This window comes from Mustela nivalis, assembly GCF_964662115.1.
Source record: "Mustela nivalis genome assembly, chromosome: 14".
Lineage (NCBI taxonomy): Eukaryota > Metazoa > Chordata > Mammalia > Carnivora > Mustelidae > Mustela > Mustela nivalis.
The window spans coordinates 86842685-86864383 of record NC_139033.1 but is presented as its reverse complement, the minus strand read 5'-3'; the positions used below and the strand labels follow the sequence as shown (position 1 = coordinate 86864383).

Below are 21699 nucleotides of genomic sequence, written 5' to 3'. Positions count from 1 at the left end.
TGGGGCTGCTCGCCGGGCCCGGGTTTGTGGAGTATGAGGGAGGGGGTGGTGGCCCAGGTTCGAGTTCTGACCCCACTCTCCATGCTGCTGTGTGATCTTAGACAAGTCTCCGAGCCTCTCTGAGCTTTAGTGGCCGCAGCTGTGAAATGAGAGTGGGGAGGAGGAGTCGCTGAGAGTTTGTACAAATGGACATAAAGGGAACGAAGCCCTGCCTTCCTCCTCTTTATCCTCTCCTTGCCCAGGACACTGACTGCGAAACGTGAATGGTGGGAGTATCTCAGTCTCTGAGTGACCTTGGATAAGTCCCTTGCTTTGGGCCCACCCTTTCTTCATCCACAAAATGAGTGCGCTAACCTGTTTCAAGATCTCTTTAGTATTTGGGTGTTTTTGCTTTAGATAGAGACAAGGTAGTGAGTGCGCAATTGACTACAAGTTTTCCATTTAGGGGGTGATAGAATATCTTCTTGGAGGTTGGAATAGACCCTGGGCCAAATTTCCTTTAGTTTCCAGATTCTCCGTTTTGCCCTTTAACCCTCCTTGTAATTGGAGGAGTGATTTCATCCAAGGGTTGGTGCTACCTCTTCTCTGAACAATACCAGTATATTCAATGGTCTAAAATCAAAGAGCAGTTGCAAAGAAAAGTCTGACATTCTAGCCTTTTTGTGTTTCAGTGGCAGAGAGGCAAGATGACTTCTCTCCCCCAAGCTTGGAACAGCTGAAGGAAAAACAACAGTACAAGATGAAAACAACAAAGGTCTACAAACTTGTCATCCACAAGAAGGGCTTTGGGGGCAGTGGTCAGTATTGATTGGTCTTTGAGGGTTGTGTAAGTTGGCTAAGGTTCTTGATGTGTCCAATGCCTTGAAAATGACACACTGACTCACATGACCATAGCAGCTAGAGGCAACTTAACTGAGTGAAACAGCAAGTATGAAATAGTTGCAGGGAGGACAGTAGCACCAGAGAGCACAGGCCCCTGCTAAGAGCATTTCTATTCTGACTTTTAAGGAACATGGTGAATGTTGCCAGTCTACTACCCTTCATTTATTTGTATTTTATTATTTATTTATTTAAGTTTTAAAAGATTAATTTATTTATTTGACAGGAAGAGAGACAACAAGCAGAGGGAGCTGGAGGGGGAGAAGCAGGCTTCCTGTCGATCAGGGAGCCAAAGTGGGGCTTGATTCCAGGACCCTGAGATCATGACCTGAGCCAAAGGCAGATGCTGAGTCGACTGAGCCACCCAGGCGCCCTTATTTGTATTTTATGTTACATGTTTATTGCATATATCTTATAAAATCTTAGTATGCACTGGTTTGGCAGATAAAAGAAACTTACATTATATGAGAGCAGTAGTAGACACACATTAGACAGGTCTGATCAAAGCATGAAACTTTGCCTGGCTGAGAGGCATAGTGAGGAGGGGCAGGACAAAGCATATTGTTCTGTACTAAACCAGATTTTTCAGCTCTGCCTTTAACTTTCCCTGTGACCTCATAGGCAAGTCCCTAGTTTATCTTATCTAAACTTCAAGCACATTAGAACAATTTTTCTGTTTTTCTTAGCACATTGTGTCTATTAATCTGCAGAATAGGATGGTGATTAGTAAAATGATTTTTTTTCTTTTTGTAAAGAAATAATTTTCCTTTTTGTCCTAACAATCTTATTTGCTTCAGAAATTGGAATTAACAACACAATGAGTGTTTTTTGTTTTTTTTCTTTTTAAAGATTTTACTTATTTATTTGACAGAGAGAGATCACAAGTAGGCAGAGAGGCAGACAAAGAGAGGAGGAAGCAGGCTCCTGGCTGAGCAGAGAGCCTGATGCGGGGCTCGATCCCAGGACTCTGGGATCATGACCTGAGCTGAAGGCAGAGGCTTTAACCGACTGAGCCACCCAGGCGCCCCACACAATGAGTCTTTTTAAAGATGTATTTTACTATGCATTTGCTCTTGTATATGTGTAAGCCTCCCAAGGGCAAGGATTCCCCAAAAAGGAAAACACTAGTTTGGATATCATAAAGTATGTGAGGTTGAGTAAGATGATATATGGAAGGTATTTAGTAGAGTATCAGACTCAGTGCCGCTCAGTAAATGTAACCATTATTATTACCAGGGCAAGGATATTCCAGGTGTTGCTGTATTTAAAACACAATTTCTGCTAAAATGCAGAGTCTGTTGTTAATACTAGATTTTGTATTCTGTTGATGCTGCCTGAACACTTGGGGTAGAATTGAGTAGAAAACAGAAACAACTTTTGACAGACAGAAGAATAAGAAGATACAGTGTATACAGTGTATATACAATGAATACATGTCTACTTTTTCATTTGTATAAGAGAAAGACAGCTAGGTGTTATACCCCGTCTCCTGTAGGACTATAAATAAAAACACATCAAATGAAATTAGGTGCATATCTGTGCTAAACGTAAAGGTTATGAATATGACACAGTCCCTTGTCCCTAAGGAGCTTTTAGCTTGATGAGACAGATATGCAAAAAGAAAATGGTAAAATGAAACAGTGGAATTAGTGCTCAGGGATTTTAATTCAGAATATGGAAGTTAGGGGAAGGCATCATAGTGGATTTGGCATAAAACTATCAGTGGAAGCAATATACCAAATAAAATTTGGGATTAACCCAATGCTTTGCTTTCCTAGGCTGAATTTTTATGGAGTCTGATTTTATTTGAAGTTTAGATATACGTATTTGTCATGGTTTTAGCATAATTAAAGGCTGTAGCTTTTCCTCAAAATCAAAACAATAACAAAAAAAATCACTCCCTCTTTATGATTCTGAGTTTGTTATATATAAAAGGATTCTCTCCACTCCTAGTGAGTGTGGAGGTTGGGGTAGATAAACATATGAAACATAGGTCCTCCCTATATCTTAAGAGTTTTATTGGACCCTAATGTGAACTAGTATCCAAAATTTTTCCCTGATCAAGTGCTGCCTTCCAAAGTGTAGGGTATTTTACTTGGCTTGTGGGATTTTGTTTTGTTTTGTTTTATGACATATGGGAGGTGGTGGGCTTTAGGCAGAAGGAATCCTGGGCTAAGGGTGCCTAGGTGGCTCAGTTGTTAAGTGTCTGCCTTCGGCTCAGGGGATTGGGCCCTGCATCAGGCTTCCTGCTCAGTGAGAGGTCTGTTTCTTCCTTTCCCACTCTCCCTGCTTGGATTCCCTCTCTTGCTGTGTCTCTCTCTGTCAAATAAATAAAATCTTAAAAAAAAAAGGGGGGGGGGGAGAGAGAGAGAGAGAATGAATGAATCCTGGGCTAGTAATCAGTCTTGGCTGTGCTGTTATTAGCTGTTTACCTTTAGGCAGGTCACATTATCCCCTAGGTCATTTCTTCACTTCTGTTAGATCTAAAGATTTATTGTGAGGATCACATTAAAGACAGTATTTTTGGAAATTCTTTGAACACTGTATAAATATCAGGGATTGTGCTGCATTTGTGGGATCAGGCTGTTTTGTTCCTGGTATAGGCCAGGTATGTGATAATTCAAGGAAGTAAAGTGTTAATCCCAGAGGTTTCTTTTTCCCAGTGGGGTGGTAATAGAAAGAGCATGGGCTCTGAGGACAAAGGCCCCGAACACTATCCAACTCAGCTACTCACTAGTTTTATGTCTCTCTGTGAATCCTTAAGTTCACCTGAATTGCAATTTAGAATGGAACCTCATCTTCGAGATGGGGTAGTGATACTAACCAATGAGGTCACCAGGACCCAACATGAGAATGTATACCACAGCTTGTCGTCCAAGTTAGTCCGTTTTCTACTTGAGATTGCTGACTTGTCTTTCAGATGATGAGCTAGTCATGAACCCTAAAGTGTTTCCTCACATCAAGCTTGGAGACATTGTGGAGATTGCTCACCCCAATGATGAATACAGGTAAACATCTCATTAGGATCAAGGGGACTAACTGGGCAGCCTGCTGTTTCCAAATATTTTGTTTAAGGGGCATGCAAGGCAGGACAGCTCTTAGCCTTTACATGAAACTGTTCCTGCCCTCTGGGATTTGATAAAGCAATAATCTTTTAAAAAGTAGTCTATTCTTTCTGATTTTAAAGTCAGGATGACAACTCTGTGAAAATTGTGTAGCATTTAGCTGTTTCCTGGAAGGCAAGTGCAGAGTTTCTTTGTTTCTAAGAGAACTTCTCCCCGTTCTTGTGCTGTAGGTTACAATATATCCAGAGGGATCTCTTTGCCTTTTGTAGGGGGTGAAGAAAGCTGGTTAATTACAGTTTACAACATCCTATCTCTTTGTTGCTTTCTCCCCCAGCCCTCTGCTTTTGCAAGTCAAGTCACTTAAGGAAGATTTGCAGAAAGGTAAGAATTTCATCTCTCTTCTCTAAGGTTTTTATTTTTACACTTGGAGAAACTGTTCCAGAAACTGTAAGGAACATGTCTCTTCATAATCTCAGGGAATGAGGGCATAGTACTTCTTTCCTTGTCAAAATGTGTGCCCCTAAAAAAATTGTCAGATTTCAAAAGTGCCAAGGAATCTCGTTTGTCAGCATCCTGAGGGCACTGAAGAAACTGTCTTTATTGTTAGGAGGAAAGTTAATCTGACTAGGTAAAGCTTTATTCTTAACTCCAAAAAAAAAAAAAAAATTGTTGGCAAAGCATGCTTTCCTAAATATTGTATTTTTCACAAGATATTTGTTAAGTGCGTATTCTAGGTGAGAGAAGATAACCTATCACAAATGTAGGATAGTATACTGGGAGCTTTTTGTCTTATTTATTTATTTAAATTTTATTTTATTTTTTCAGTGTTCCAAGATTCATTGTTTATGCACCACATCCAGTGCTCCATGCAATACTTGCCCTCCTTAATACCCACCGTCAGGCTTACCCAACCCCCCACGCCCCTCCCCTCTAAAACTCTCAGTTTGTTTCTCAGAATCCACAGTCTCTCATGGTTCATCTCTCCCTCTGATTTCCCCCAACTCACTTCTCCCTCCTCCCAGTCTCCTCCATGTTATTCCTTATGCTCCATAAGTAAGTGAAACTGGGAGCTTTTTGTAATGTCTCTTTCTTTTTATCTTCCCACACAACTCTTGATTGAGGGAGGGAACTTAGTCTCACTGAGGTAAATTGGCTTGTCTGACGTCAGTAAGTAGAGGAGCCAGAGCAGCCATTCTACTTACTCATTCTGGATCTGATCCTTTCTTTTTTCCTCTAATGAGTGTACCTCCAATGAGCTGTTCAAGGAACCAAAATGTTAATTGATAGCAAATAAGGTAATTTCTTAAATGGTACTTCAAAGAAAAAAAAATTCTGATTTGTTCTAAAGGATGGTGATGCTCACTACTTTTAGAATTCAGTATGATGGGGAAGCATTTTATAAAACCCAAATCATGGGGTGCCTGGGTGGCTCAGTTGTTAAGCGTCTGCATTTGGCTCAGGTCATGATCCCAGGGTGCTGGGATCGAGCCCTGCATTGGGCTGCCTGCTTAGCAGAAAGCCTGCTTCTCCCTCACCAACTCCCCCTGCTTCTCCCTCACCAACTCCCCCTGCTTCTCTTCCCTCTCTCGCTTGTGTCTCTCTGTCAAATAAATAAATAAAATCTTAAAAAATAAAAAGACCAAAACCCAAATCCTAAGAGTTTTCTCCTTGCTCTCACCACTCCATCTCCTGCCATCTGGTATGTTTCTTACTTACCAGCTGTAACGGCTCATTGAAAAGTTTGTTTCTCCCTTAACTACCTCGGCTACTTTCATTCCAAATGAGAAATGGTCTCCTTCTGAATTTTCACAGTTCTTTGAGCTTTTTTATGTTGCTCCTTGGTTTCTTTAATTTTCTCTCTCTGTCTCCATTTCTGTTTCTCTCATTTTTTTTTTTTTTTAATTTATTTGTCAGAGAGAGCGAGTAAGAGCGAGCACAGGCAGACAGAGTGGCAGGCAGAGTCAGACGGAGAAGCAGGCTCCCTGTGGAGCAAGGAGCCCGATATGGGACTCGATCCCACGACGCTGGGATCATGACCTGAGCCGAAGGCAGCTGCTTAACCAACTGAGCCACCCAGGCGTCCCTGTTTCTCTCATTTTTAATTGCTGAAGGCTTGGGTCTTATTTCACATGCTTGTTTCACCTAAAAAGCTTTCAGATGCTAGAAGGCAGAGAATTTTTCTTGCCCATGGCCAACAGTCATTTGTGTTGCTTGTCAAATGACTACAGATTAGAATATATTTGCCTGCTTTTTCAGAATATGTTATCTGATCCAGATTTCTTCTGTTTCAGAAACTATTAGTGTGGACCAGACTGTGACTCAAGTATTCCGATTAAGACCTTATCAAGATGTTTATGTGAATGTTGTAGACCCTAAGGTATGTGTTTGTTCTGGACTTGAGTATCTTTTGGGAATGATTAATACTGTTCCCAAGAGGTTGGGTCTCTAAGGAAGTAATGAGTTACTTAAGTATAGTGTTGGATTATTAAATATGTGGTCATATATAGGTCACTTAGATTGTAGGTATATATGGGTTGCACTTAAAGCCCTCACTTTTTTGTAAAAGCTTTCCTAAAAAGATTCTGTATATATAGGTACGTGTCAAGCTCAATGTAAAATTTGCTATTAAAATACTGTAATTTCTCTAGGCGTTCTTATTTTTTTTTTTTCTGAAATGAGAAATGGTGCTATAATAGGTAAAAATCATTGTTTAAAAGACACCACTGACATTATCTAGGGAAATAAAACACAGAGCTCAATGTCCTGTGTAAGTGCCAGAATCAAGACTAAACACAGAATTATTACTTTGGTACTCTTTGCACTTAGTCATGATCCAGCTGCTGTAGCATCTCTTGTAGACTTATCATCTGTACTCAGAAGCCTTTTCTGGCAGGATGAAATGCTGTTTGTCAGTGTTCTGTTATCAAATGTTCTTCTAGTAGTTTTCTTGTTTGCTGAAAAGTTTCTCCATGCTGAGTGTGCCTTATCTTAAGATGAAGTGTGGCAGAGTAACACAGAGAGATATATTTGATTATCCCTTTTAGGATGTGACCCTTGACCTAGTGGAATTAACCTTTAAGGATCAGTATATAGGCCGTGGAGATATGTGGCGACTAAAGAAAAGTTTGGTAAGATGTGATAAAAAAAAAGTTTGTTACTTTTCCTGTTATATTAAATAATCCATTTTCCTTGTAGAGATTTAATAGGGAGAAGGGTATAAAATCATTTCTAAAACCAGCTTCACAGATAATTATTGTAAACTCTTCGTGTATTTTCTTCCATTCTCTTTGTGGTTTTTTTTTGTTTGTTTGTTTGTTTTTGTTTTTTTAAAGATTATTTATTTATTTATTTGACAGAGAGAGAGATGACAAGCAGGCAGAGAGGCAGGCAGAGAGAGGAGGAAGCAGGCTCCCCGCTGAGCAGAGAGCCCGATGCGGGACTTGATCCCAGGACCCTGAGATCACGACCTGAGCTGAAGGCAGCGGCTTAACCCACTGAGCCACCCAGGCGCCCTCTCTTTGTGGTTTTTTTTGAGCTTTGTTTTTCCTTGTTTATAGATTTTTACTCCACATTTTTGGTTCAAATGGGAAATTATAATATTACCTTCCATTTGAGTGGAACTTTAGCTTTCACATGTTCATGTCATTCCCATGGATAGCTTTTTATTACCCTTCATTTATAGATGTGAAAATTGAGATTCAGAGGATAAACGATTACCCAAGACTAGAAAACTATAGTCAGCAGTTGATACCAGGCTAGAATCCAGATCTTGTCGCTTCCTGGTTAAACTGCTTTTGTCGTACCCTCCCATTTTCCTGATCTATTTATTCTGAGTTAACGTTTTCCACTTAAAATGATCAATTCATTGTGAGCTGGTGCTGAAAATTTTTCTTATTGGGCATTTTGAGCATTGTGAAGCAATGAATTATAGATGGAATTTCCATAACAGTGAATATTTTCAGAAAAAAATATATTTGTTCATTTTTTATTGGACAGTGAAGGGTTCCATTCTATAAAATGAGAGCTAAAATGAGAAATGAATGTTGTGTAATTAAATAAGCATGTAAATAGAGATATGTATGCAAACATATGTGAAGATAGCTTGTTAGTGAAGCCCAGTTATTTTTCCACCTGGTCTTTATTATTGTCTATACTTGTCACACTCTTAAGAACCTACTGTTACACTTGCCCCAGCAGGTTTGCCTATAGGGTAAATCTATTGCTCCCTTGTTAATTGAACCTTTGGTTGTTAGAAGAAATTAAAAAGGCAGGAGACCTTCTTTGTGACCTTGATGTGTTGTTGAATCTCATATTCTCTCTATCTTCCTTAGGTCAGCACATGTGCCTATATCACTCAGAAGGTGGAATTTGCTGGCATCAGGTAGGTATTACATCACTCTTGACTTAATCGGCTAATATCTAGGAGTAGGATCTAGTGCTGTAACTGGGATATGTACTGCATTTGAGGTGTGTGGTGTCCATATAATAAAATACATGATAGCTTAAACGATTAGACTGTTGTTGCTAAAATAAACCAAAAAATCCCGAAGTACACTACAGTAGTTTTTTTTTTTTTAAAGATTTTTATTTATTTATTTGACAGACAGAGATCACAAGTAGGCAGAGAGGCAGGCAGAGAGAGGAGGAAGCAGGCTCCCTGCTGAGCAGAGAGCCCGATGTGGGGCTCGATCCCAGGACCCTGAGATCATGACCTGAGCCGAAAGCAGAGGCTTTAATCCACTAAGCCACCCAGGCGCCCCTACACTACAGTAGTTTTAAGTTGAGTGGAAGTTGCTGAAGCCACATGGTATTCTGTAACAAAGCAGGCACAGCCTCATAATTTTAGAATAAGAGAAAGCCTTAGATGAATGTATTTAATCAAACCTTCTCTTTTTACAGATTCAGAAACATACTTGGAGATACAAAAAGACTAGCCTAGTAGTTCCTGATTTGCTGCCTTTTAAACCATATTGCACTGCCCTTGATTTATTAAAATGATTCCTAGATTTTAGTTTGTAAAGAAGAGAGAAAAAGGGATTTTTTTGAAAGCACTTTTAATGTGAAAAGCACAACATCCACAGAATAAAGCCTTCAAACAGGGCAAAAAGGTATAATGAAAAACAAATCCTTCTCCTTAGAAGAAATGGTTTCTTTCCTGAAATTTGTTATGTATAACACAAGCATGTTTACATCTGGTTGACTCATATTTTCTTTTAAGATTTTATTTATTTATTTGAGAGAGCGAGAGTTCACACGTGAGTGAGTGGGAGCAAAGGGAGAGGGAGAGAGAGAGAATCTCAAGCAGACTCCATGTTGAGCATGGAACCCAAAGTGGCTCAATCGCAGGACCCCAAGACCATGACCTGAGCCAGAATCAAGTCAGACACTCAATCCACAGATTGAGTGTGTACAGAATACACACTCAGGCGACCCTGGTTGACTCACTTTTAATGGCACTAGGATTGGTCAGGGGGTTCCAGTGAGGTAGTCTGGTCCTCCATTATGAAGTTCCCCATAAACTTTTCACCTAATGGTATCATCCATTGATGATCATTGCATGATAGTGATTTTCTGATTCAGTCATTTCTCCTACCTTTGTTAGCCAGAATCCATTCATTCATCCATCCATTAATCCTGCCATTCATTTCTTTCTTTCCTTTTTTCTTTCTTTCTTTCTTTCTTTCTTTCTTTCTTTCTTTCTTTCTTTCTTTCTTTCAAGATTTACTTATTTATTAAGGAGAGTGAGAGAGAGAGATAGTGCATGCATGCAAGCACACAGAGAAAGAGGCAGAAGCAGACTCCCCACTGAGCAGGGAGCCTGATATGGGACTTGATTCCAGGACCCTGGCGATCATGACCTGAGCTGAAGGCAGACACTTAACTGACTGAGCCACCCAGGCACCCTCAGAATCCCTTTTATAAAGAGCATTTCATCATCAACTAGGGCTAATTGGTTAGTCTGAACTACTGATCCTAAAGGAAAGAAAGGATAAAGGATTAATTTTTTTTTCCCAAAAAGGGGATGGTTTAAAAATTGGAGGGTCAAGATTCTTTGAGAAATCTTAGTAAGAGATTATAAAGCACAGCCCAAGAAGTGACTAAGCCTTGAGTTAAACAAGAAATGTAACCTAGATTCATTCTTTCCGGTACAACTTAGTCTCTTCGAGGTGGTGGGCCAGGAGTCAGGAAACCTATAATCTGTTCCTGTACTGCCAGTGATTAGTGGGGTGATGTTGGGCAGGTCAGGGAGACTCTGAGTCTACTCCTCTGCAAAATGAAATGGTTGGTTTAGAATCTTTTTCCATAAAGGACCAGAGAGTAAATTTTTACGCTTTGGGCTACATGGGTCTCAGGTCTCTCTTGCCATTTTTTGTTTTTTGGTTTTTTTTTTTTTTTTTTTTTTTTAGCATTTAAAAATATAAAATCCATTCTTTAACTGTGACCCACATAAAAATAGGAGATGGACTGGATTTGGCTTGCGGGCTATAGTTAGCTTAGCCCTGGTTTAGAAACCCACTCAGATACCTTTCATTCTTAAATTTCTTGTTTTTCTGTGCAAGTGCCCATATCTATATGGTGCCAGATACAGAAATGAGAACCCTGACATAATGTCAGGCTTAGACTTTTATTTTATTTTATTTTTTTTAAGATTTTATTTATTTATTTGTCAGAGAGAGAGTGAATGAGAGCGAGCACAGGCAGACAGAGTGGAAGGAAGAGTCAGAGGGAGAAGCAGGCTCCCTGCGGAGCAAGGAGCCCGATGTGGGACTCGATCCCAGGATGCTGGGATCATGACCTGAGCCGAAGGCAGCCGCTTAACCAACTGAGCCACCCAGGCGTCCCAGGCTTAGACTTTTAAAGATCTGTCCTAATATTTTGCTCATTCATGGTTAAATGTAAACCACAGTCTTCTACTATTTCTCTAGAATATTTACTTATAATCTTCCTACATTGAATCAAAAGTCACTTTCTTTCCTACAAGGAGGCATGCAAATTAAGAAGACAAAAAGAAAAAAGAAGGAAAGAAAGAAACTAAGAAAAAGATACTCTGGGCCTCACATAACAAAAGACAGTCGTTATTTACATAAAGTCATAATTATTGAAGTCTTCTGTAATTTAGCTTCTTTACTTGGTACTTTAGTTAGTTCTTAAGGACATATGAGACAATTTCATTACCTTGAGACCTTGCCTTTGAAGCATCATTTTCCTTCAAAGGTAAACATTTTGATTTTCTCAGACTAAATTCCCAATGTATTCTTCAAAATGTTAAAAATAAACCCTGCAGTCGATAATTTTTAAAAAATTAAAATTTTAAAAGAAAAATACTGTACTAAAGTCCTATTTCCTAAAACTTAGCATTTTGCTTTTTTTAAAATATGGAACTTAAAAACCTGGTACATTTGATTTCATCATGAAGTTTTCCAGGTAGTTTTGGGACTGCTGACTAGCTAAGGTATCTTTTTATACTGAAAAAAAATTTTTTTTTTCTGATCAGACTCCAGAGGGAGCAACACCGAATAATTTCTGGCCTTGACTTCTCAGCTCTCCAGAAGCAGACAGACCAGTGTGGAGAGTCATAGTTAAACCCCCTTGAAATACTCAGTTTGGGTGTTTTCCTGCTAGATCTGCTGTATCGCAGATCTGGAATCTTCTCTGACTTGAGTCTTCTCTGGTGGCCATTCTCTTAGAATGTCTTCTCTAACTATAGTATTAGTACTAAGTACCACTTGTTTATCACATGTTAGATATCAGGCATGTGCTAAATATTTTTTATATATAATATGTGTTCAATATAGGCAGTTTGAAAAATGGAAAAAAGAAGCAGGGAAGAGAAACATAACATTACTACTCAGAATAACAACTATTAACATTTTGACATAGTTCTGTCAAAATATTCTGCTTTTTGGCTTGAGACCATGTAGTATATGTGATTTTATATTCTGTGGGGAAAAAAAAAAACCCTGAAAACTTTGCTTTCATAATTTGAAAAAAACATTTATTCTAGAAAATTTGGGTATTACAGAGAGTATAAAGAAAAAAAAAACTTGGGTTACCTGAGTCTCAGTTGGTTGTGCTTTTCCTTTCAGCTCAGGCCCTGTCTGAGATGGAGCCACTCATCAGGCACCTAGCTCAGTGGGGTTCTCTTTCTCCCTTTCCCTCTACCCCTACCCCCACTCATGCTTATGTGTGCATTTTTTCTCTGTCTCAAATAAATAAAATCTTTAAAGAAAAAAAAAGTGGGGTACCTGGGTGGCTCAGGTGGTTAAGTGTCTGAATTCAGCTCAGGTCATAATCCCAGGGTCATGGGATCAAGCCCCACATCAGGCTCCCTGCTGAGTAGGGAGTGTGCTTCTACCTCTTCCTCTGCTGATCCCCCTGCTTGTGCTCTGTCTGTCTCAAATAAATAAATAAAATCTTAAAAAAAAAAAGTAGAAAACTTACGGTGGAATATAAGCTAACTATGTATTGGTAACCACTATTAAATTTTAGTGTGACCTTTCAGTATTATTTTTCTTTTATTTAAAAAAAATTTTTAAACAGTGAATTATTCTTTTAATGTATTATTGAATGCTGTTTGCTAATATCTTTTTTTAAAAAATTTTATTAACATATAATGCATTATTAGCCCCACAGTAGAGGTCTGTGAATCGTCAGGCTTACATACTTCACAGAACTCAGCATAGCACATACCCTCCCCAATGTCCAAAACCCAGCCACCCTCTTCCTTTCCCCTCTCTCCCTGGCAACCCTCAGTTTGTTTTGTGAGATTAAGCGTCTGTTATGGTTTGTCTCCCTCCCAGTGCCATCTTGTTTCATTTTTTCCTTCCCTACCCCTTAATCCCCCCACTTTGCCTCTTAAATTCCTCATATCAGGGAGATCATATGATAATTGTCTTTCTCTGACATCCATGTCGTTGCAAATGGGAAGATTTCATTTATTTTGATGGCTACCTAGTATTCCATTGTATATATATGTATATACATGTATACACACCACATCTTCTTTATCCATTCTTCTATTGATGGACATCTAGGTTCTTTCCATAGTTTGGTTCTTTCCAGTAGTGCGATTGCTGGGTCATAGGGTAGCTCTATTTTCAACTTTTTGAGGAACCTCCATACTGTTTTCCAGAGTGGCTGCACCAGCTTGCATTCCCACTAGCAATGAGGAGTGTTCCTCTTTCTCCCCATCCTCGCCAGCATCTGTCGTTTCCTGACTCGTTGATTTTAGCCATTCTGACTGGTGTGAGGTGGTATCTCATTGTGGTTTTAATTTGCATCTCCCTGATGCCAAGTGATGTGGAGCACTTTTTCATGTGTCTGTTGGCCATCTGGATGTCTTTGCAGAATTGTCTGTTCATGTCCTCTGCCCATTTCTTGATTGGATTATTTGTTCTTTGGGTGTTGAGTTTGCGAAGTTCTTTATAGATTTTGGGTACTAGCCCTTTATCTGATATGTCATTTGCAAATATCTTCTCCCATTCTGTCAGTTGTCTTTTGGTTTTGTTGATTGTTTCCTTTGCTGTGCAAAAGCTTTTGATCTTGATGAAATCCCAATAGTTCATTTTTGCCCTTGCTTCCCTTGCCTTTGGTGATGTTTCTAGGGAGAAGTTGCTGCGGCTGAGGTCGAAGAGGTTGCTGCCTGTGTTCTCCTCAAGAATTTTGATGGATTCCTGTCTCATATTGAGGTCTTTCATCCATTTTGAGTCTGTTTTTGTGTGTGGTATAAAGAAATGGTCCAGTTTCATTTTTCTGCATATGGCTATCCAGTTTTCCCAATACCATTTGTTGAAGAGACTATTTTTTTCCCATTGGTCATTCTTTACTGCATTGTCGAAGATTAGTTGACCATAGAGTTGAGGGTCTATTTCTGGGCTCTCTATTCCGTTCCATTGATCTCTGTGTCTGTTTTTGTGCCAGTATCATGTTGTCTTGATGATGACAGCTTTGTAATAGAGCTTGAAGTCTGGAATTGTGATGGCACCAATTTTGGCTTTCTTTATCAATACTTCTCTGGCTATTCGAGGTCTTTTCTGGTTCCATATAAATTTTAGGATTATTTGTTCCATTTCTTTGAAAAAAAATGGATGGGATTTTTTTTTATGGGATTTTGATAGGAATTGCATTAAACATATAGAATGCTTTAGGTAGCATAGACATTTTCACAATATTTGTTCTTCCAGTCCAAAAGCATGGAGCATTTTTCCATTTCTTTGTGTCTTCCTCAATTTCTTTCATGAGTACTTTATAGTTTTCTGAGTATAGATTCTTTGCCTCTTTGGTTAGGTATCTTACAGTTTTGGGTGCAATTGAAATGGGATCGACTCGACTCCTTAATTTCTCTTTCTTCTGTCTTGGTAGTGGTATATAGAAATGCAACTGATTTCTGTGCATTGATTTTATATCCTGGCACTTAACTGAATTCCTGTACAAGTTCTAACAAATTTGGAGTGGAGTCTTTTGGATTTTCCACATATAGTATCATATCATCTGCAAAGAGTGATAGTTTGACTTCTTCTTTGCCGATTTGGATGCCTTTAATTTCTTTTTGTTGTATGATTGCTGAGGCTAGGACTTCTAGTACTATGTTGAATAGCACTGGTGATAATGGACATCCCTGCTGTTTTCCTGACCTTAGTGGAAAAGCTCTCATTTTTTCTCCTTTGAGAATGATGTTTGCTGTGGGTTTTTCATAGATGGCTTTGATGATATTGAGGTATGTACCCTCTATCCCTACACTTTGAAGAGTTTTGATCAAGAAAGGATGCTGTACTTTGTCAAATGCTTTTTCAGCATCTACTGAGAGGATCATATGGTTCTTGTTCTTTCTTCTGTTAATGTATTGTACCACATTGATTGATTTGCGGATATTGAACCAACTGTGCAGCCCTGGAATAAATCCCACTTGGTTGTGGTAAATAATCCTTTTAATGTAATGTTGGATCCTATTGGCCAGTATTTTGGTGAGAATTTTCACATCTGTTCATCAAGGATATTGGTCTATAATTTTCTTTTTTTTAGTATATGTGCTGCCGAAGCGAGCACAATATAATTTTCTTTTTTGATGGGGTCTTTGTCTAGTTTTGGGATCAAGGTAATGCTGGCCTCATAAAATGAGTTTGGAAGTTTTCCTTCCATTTCTTTTTTTTTTTTTTTTTTTTTAAGATTTTATTTATTTATTTGACAGAGAGAGATCACAGGTAGGCCGAGAGGCAGGCAGAGAGAGCAGGGGAAACAGGCTCCCTGCTGAGCAGAGAGCCTGATGGGGGGCTCAATCCCAGGACCCTGGGATCATGACCTGAGCCGAAAGCAGAGGCTTTAACCCACTGAGCCACCCAGGCACCCCACTTTCCTTCCATTTCTATTTTTTGGAACAGTCTCAGGAGACTAGGAATGAATTCTTTAAATGTTTGGTAGAATTATCCTGGGAAGCCATCTGGCCCGGGCTCTTGTTTGTTGGGAGATTTTTTGATCACTGCTCCAATCTCCTTACTGGTTACGAGTCTGCTCAGGTTTTCTATTTCTTCCTGGTTCAGTTTTGGTAGTTTATACGTCTCTAGGAATGCATCCACTTCTTCCAAATTGTCAAATTTGCTGACATATAGTTGCTCGTAATATGTTCTTATCATTGTTTGTATTTCTTTGGTGTTGGTTGTGATCGCTCCTCTTTCATTCATGATTTTATTTATTTGGGTCCTTTCTCTTTTCTTTTTTTTTTTTTTTTTTTTGGCTACTGTAAATGTGAAACAACAATGAGGTATTTCAAAGAGGTGAACCACAGGTAAATTTCTCTAAGTGTGGGTGAGGGTTACTCAAAAAGGAACTTGACAAGGCTTTTAAAGATACCGACAATCATTATAACATAACGTGACTGATTGTTACCGCGCTCTTAACCTGGCAAACACTTGTTGGCTTCCAAGAAAGACGAACATAGTTGAGATGGTTCTAGCGGCCTTCTAGCACAGGGTCTCATGAGGCAGGGATTCTAGCCACTGGCTGTGAAAGGCATGAGGCCTGTTAGTGATTCTATTTTTTCTTCTGCAGAATGGGTCTTTCTGCGTTCCAGGTCCTTTCTACCCCAATAAATAATGCGGCGATTCTCTCAGTGACTTGTACTTTTGGTTTAACAGCCAACTGTCTCTTAAAAAGGACTTTTGTTTAAAGTCCTTTAAAAAAAAAGTCCTTTCAAAAAAAATTTTTTTTTTTTAATTTTTATTTTTTAATCCCATATGTTTACTCTGATCCTGGAACTTTGTCATTTTCACATTCTCTGCTGATTAAAATATTCTTTATCATCAGCACCTACTGCTCTCCTCTCCTGGTGGTCTCTCCGGAAGGGGTCTTCTCTAGCTCTTCTAGAAGAGGATGGGCACTTCCCCTCTACCCCTGTTGCCAGACCAACCTTACCTATCCTGCAGGGTCAGGTCGGCCTGGCCTTATATCTGTTGTTCTTTTCTGAGTGGTTAGTTTTTCATAGATAACGTGCTTTGCTTTTGTCAGGATTTACCCTGGACTATCAAAACCCTTATCTTGTGCCAGTGAATCCTAAGAAACAGACCTGATGAGAGAACCAGGAACTCGAACAGATCATATTTATCCTGAATGTTCCATCCAAAATGAGGAATACATTTCTGAGGAGCCTCAAGATGTCTTAGAAGGGAAGTTTCACCAACTCTGTCACGTAGGGGCATCAATTCTGATTCTGTGTCAATTTTCCTACTTTCCCAGCTAGTAATTCTCTTCCTCAGAAAGCCCACTCTCAACCGTTTCCTCTCTCAAAGGCAGTTGCTCTTAGAGTCTGCACATGGCACTTGGGGCCTGCTTGTTGTTGGCTACTGCCCTCTGTACCTTGGGTCTACCAGCTGCGGGGCATCAAGATGAAATCGTCTCTTGTTCTAAGACTTAATATAGTTTGGGGCACATGGTAAGCAAAAATCACTTTTTTAGTTGATCCAAGTGTTCGACCTTTCTTAATTATTCTAGTACCACAGTTTACTTGTTCTAAGATTTGTCCTCCCCCCCCATTCTAATAACTCTTGCACTTGATGACATATCCTAGTTTAACTGACAGCATTTCTCTTTCTTAGTAGAACATAAACTATAGTGCATCTTACCCTTGATGAAAGCTAGGTTGCAATTAAATACTCTATTATGGTTACGATTCTGATTTTTGAAATCCTCCGGTAGCTCCCTGTGCCCCCACAGTGTAGTACCTCACCTTCTCGGCATAGTATACAAACCAGCTCACCCCCAGTGTTAACCCCTGGGCTCAGCCTCCATCCCCAGGTGATGCTGCCAGATCAGCTGCCCGTTGTCCTGAACTTGCTGTAGATTCCCGAATGCACTGTGCTGCCTCCTGGCACTTTGAAAGTGACACACTCATCCCCATTCTTCGCTCCTTTCTCTTTTCTTTTTGATAAGTCTAGTCAGGGATTTATCAATCTTATTAGTTCTTTCAAAGAACCAGCTCCTAGTTTCATTGATTGGTTCTACCGTTTTTTTGTTTGTTTCATTTTCATTGATTTCTTCTCTGATCTTTATTATAATTTCTCTTCTCTTACTGGGTTTAGGCTTTCCTTGTTGATCTTTCTCAAGCTGCTTTAGGTGTAGGTTAGGTTGTGTATTTGAGACCTTTCTTGTTTCTTGAGAAAGGCTTGTATCGCTATATATTTTCTTCTCAGGACTGCCTTTTCTGTGTCCCACAGATTTTGAATAGTTGTGTTTTCATTTTTATTTGTTTTCATGAATTTTTTCAGTTATTCTTTAGTAGGATGCTCTTTAGCCTCCATGTAATTTGGGTTCTTTCCAACTTTCCACTTGTGATTGAGTTCGAGCTTCAGCGCATCGTTGTCTGAAAATATGCAGGGAATGATCCCAGTCTTTTGGTACTGGTTGAGACCTGATTTGTAACCCAGGATGTGATCTGTTCTGGAGAATGTTCCATGTTTAGAGAAGAATGTGTGTTCTGTTGCTTTGGGATGGAATGTTCTGAATATATCTGTGATGAACATCTGGTCCAGTGTGTCATTTAAAGCCTTTATTTTCTTGTTGATCTTTTGCTTGGATGATCTGTCCATTTCAGTGAGGAGGGCGTTAAAATCCCCCACTATTATTGTATTATTTTTGATGTGTTTTTTTGATTTTGTTATTAATTGGTTTATATAATTGGCTGCTCCCATGTTAAGGGCATAGATATTTAAAATTGTTAGTCTTCTTGTTGGACGGACCCTTTGAGTATGATATAGTGTCCTTCCTCATCTCTTATTATAGTCTTAGGTTTAAAATCTAATTTATCTCATATAAGGATTGCCACCCCAGCTTTCTTTTGATGCCCATTAGCATGGTAAATGGTTTTCCACCCCCTCATTTTAAATCTGGAGGTGTCTTTGGGTCTAAAATGAGTTTCTTGTAGACAGCATATTGATGAGTTTTGTTTTTTTATCCATTCTGATACCCTGTGTCTTTTGTTTGGGGCATTTAACCCATTTACATGCAGGGTAATTATTGACAGATATGAATTTAATGTCAGTGTCTTGCCTCTAAGGTGAGTGTTATTGTATATTGTTTCTGTTCCTTTCTAGTCTAGTACTTCTAGGCTCTCTCTTTGCCTGGAAGACCCCTTAGAGGACCTGGTTTGGTGTTTACAAATTCTTTTAGTTTTTGTTTGTCCTGGAAGCTTTTTATCTCTCCTCTACTTTCAATGATAGCCTAGCTGGATATAGTATTCTTGGCTGCATATTTTTCTCTTTAGTGCTCTGAATATATTATGCCAGTTCTTTCTGGCCTGCCAGGTCTCTGTGGATAAGTCTGCTGCCAATCTAATATTTTTACCATTGTATGTTACGGACTTCTTGTCCCAGGCTGCTTTCAGGATTTTCTCTTTGTCACTAAGACTTGTAAGTTTTACTATTAGGTGATGGGGTGTGGACCTATTTTTATTGATTTTGAGGGGGGGATTCTCTGCACCTCCTGGATTTCAATGCTTGTTCCCTTAACCATATTCCTCTACAGGGATATTCTCTACAGGGAAATTCTCTACAATAAATTCTCTACAATAAATTCCTCTAATATACCTTCTGCTCCCTTCTCTCTTTCTTCATCTTCTGGAATCCTAATTATTCTAATGTTGTTTCATCTTATAGTATCACTCACTTATCTCTTGAATTCTCCCCTCATAGTCCAGTAGTTGTTTGTCTCTTTTGCTCAGCTTCTTTATTCTCTGTCGTTTGGTTTTCTATATCACTAATTCTCACTTTTGCCTCATTTATCCTAGCAGTAAGAGCCTCCATTTTTTTATTGCCTCTCATTAATAGGTTTTTTGATTTCAACTTGGTTAGATTTTAGTTCTTTTATTTCTCCAGAGAGGGTTTTTATTTCTCCAGACAGGGTTTATATAATATCTTCCATGCCTTTTTTGAGCCCAGCTAGCACTTTGAGAATCGTCATTCTCAACTCTAGATTTGACATATTACCAATATCTGTATTGATTAGGTCCATAACCTTTGGTACTACCTCTTATTCTTTTTTTTTTTTTTTTTTTTGTGGTTAGTTTATCCACCTTGTCATTTTTGCCAGGTATGAATGAGAGAATAAAATAACTAAAAGGGTGGCAAAGATCCTAGATACATGTATGCTATCCGAATAAAAAGGGACCCCAAATCAGGGGGTATTAAAAGGGGGTAAAAGGGAGTTTTAAAAAAATTTAAAATGAAATAAAAAAAAATACACACACACACACACACACACACACACACACACACATATATATATATATATATATATTAGACTGATGAATAGAATAGAGTTCTCTTAGAAGAAACTACTTCCCAGAGTTTTAAAGAAAGAAAAACTTACATGTATACAAAATTAAAGGTAAACACGATGAAGGAATGGAATATAACTGTAACGATGAAAATTTAAAAAAAATTTCTAAAAAAGAATTGGTAAGATACATTGGTTGGTAAAAGAAAGAAAAAGAAGGTGGAGAGAATTTGGTCAGGCTGGAGACTAGAACAAAGCCCTGTGCTAGATTTAGGGTATATTTTAGAGGAAATTTTATCCCAAAAGTTTTTTAGAAGAAAAACCCTATATGTATACAAGAAATAAAGTTAGATTCAATGAAGGTTAAAATGTGACTGTAATACTCTGTCAAATAAATAAATAAAATCTTAAAAAAAATGTCACTATAATAATGCAGGTTTAAAAACATTTTTTCTTTAGAAAGGTATTGTTAAGATAAACTAGTTAAAAAATATTGCGATAGGAAAGAGGAAAAGTTAAAAAAGTTAGAATAAGAAAAAAATTAAATTAAAAAAATTTAATTAACCTTGCAAGACTAAAGAATCATGGGGAGAACACCATGCATTGCATGCTTTGCTTTTCCCTTCTCTGGAATTCCACTGTTCTCCTTGATCAGTGAGCTTGGTCTTGGCTGGATGTTCCTGCTGATCATCTGGGGGAGGGACCTGTTGTAGTGATTCTCAAATGTCTTTGCCCAGGCGGAATTGCGCCGTCCTTCCAGGGGCTGGGCTAAGTAATCTTGGTTCGCTTTATGGAGCCTTTGTTCTGCTAACGCTTTCTGTAGAGCTCTGGAGGACAGGAATTAAAATGGCGGCCTCCCACTCTCCGGCCAGGAATAGCCAAGAGCTTGGGCCCCACTCCTCAGTGCCTCCTTGGAGAAAAGTGCTCAGTCACTCCACTCTCCCTCGTCTCCGGCCGCACTCCTAGCTCATCCGGCCTGCAACCAAGCATTTATGTCTCTCGCACACAAATCCAGCAGATTCCTGCCGCTCTGCTTTTCCGGCAAATGAAGGTGGTTTTCTCCGGATCTGCCACTTATGGGGTCCCTGCTCAAATAGCAGTGGCCTGTCTGTGCCATGGATCACGGTTTAAGGTAACCCTGAGCTGAGAGCTCACTCATCAGCTCTGTCTCTGTAGCCAGCTTCCCCGCTCTGATACCTCTGAGTTCTGCTACACTCAGACACCCCCAATCCTTCTGTGACCTTGCGGGACCTGAGACACACTCTCCCTGTGAGGGCTCCACCCCTGCTTAGCCTCTGGAGCAATGTTCCTCAGTGGAGCAAACTTCTAAGGGTTCAAATTTTGTGCTCTGTTGCTCCACTGCTTGCCAGGAGCTGGCCTCTCCCTCCACGGTCTGTTTTCCTGTTGCTTCGGATTCATTTCTCCGCACGTCGTACCTTTCAGAAAGTGGTCGGTTTTCTGTTTCTGGAATTGCTGCTCTTCTTCTCTTCCATCTCCTTTTGTGTTTGTAGGTGTTCGGAATGGTTTGATAAGTATCTAGCCGAACTCCTGCGACCTGATGTCATCTCAGTCTGCTACTCCTCTACCATCTTGACTCTTTCATTTTTTTAAAAAGATTTATTTATGTATTTAAGGGAGAGAGAGAAAGAGAAAGAGAGAGAGAGAGAGTGAGAGTGCATGAATGAGAGGCCGAAGGAGAAGCAGACTCTCCACTGGGCAGGGAGCCCAATGTGGGTCTCAATCCCACAACTCTGTGATCATGACCTGAGCCATAGGCAGTTGCTTAACTCATTGAGCCACCCAGGTGCCCCCTCTTTCCTTCCTTCCTTTCTTTTTAAATTTTTGATTTAGTAATCTCCATGTCCAAAGTGTGGCTTGAACTCACAACCCAGAGATCAAGAATCACATGCATGACCTACTGTTTGAATCAGGTACCCCTCAATGTTTTTTTCATGCATACACATGCATGAATTTTTTTTATATAGATGAATAT

General features: G+C 39.3%; 1 protein-coding gene across 35 annotated transcripts in view; it reads left to right on the top strand.

Annotated features, from left to right (window-relative positions):
• The window catches only part of DEPDC5 (DEP domain containing 5, GATOR1 subcomplex subunit), a 137205-nt gene that overhangs the window by 259 nt on the left and 115247 nt on the right, over window positions 1-21699 (top strand). For 23 of the 35 annotated variants that reach the window (XR_014302455.1, XR_014302456.1, XR_014302457.1 and 20 more), the window contains exons 2-7: window positions 672-797; window positions 3800-3887; window positions 4279-4325; window positions 6236-6321; window positions 6989-7072; window positions 8276-8325. Coding sequence is in view for 28 of the 35 variants with exons in the window: in XM_082697827.1 (XP_082553953.1) it covers window positions 740-797; window positions 3800-3887; window positions 4279-4325; window positions 6236-6321; window positions 6989-7072; window positions 8276-8325 (413 nt within the window). In the remaining 7 variants the exon portion in view is untranslated. Of the gene's footprint in view, window positions 1-671; window positions 798-3799; window positions 3888-4278; window positions 4326-6235; window positions 6322-6988; window positions 7073-8275; window positions 8326-13549; window positions 13634-21699 lie in introns of all 35 variants that reach the window. The other 12 variants (XM_082697825.1, XM_082697838.1, XM_082697834.1 and 9 more) reach the window with 1 other exon arrangement.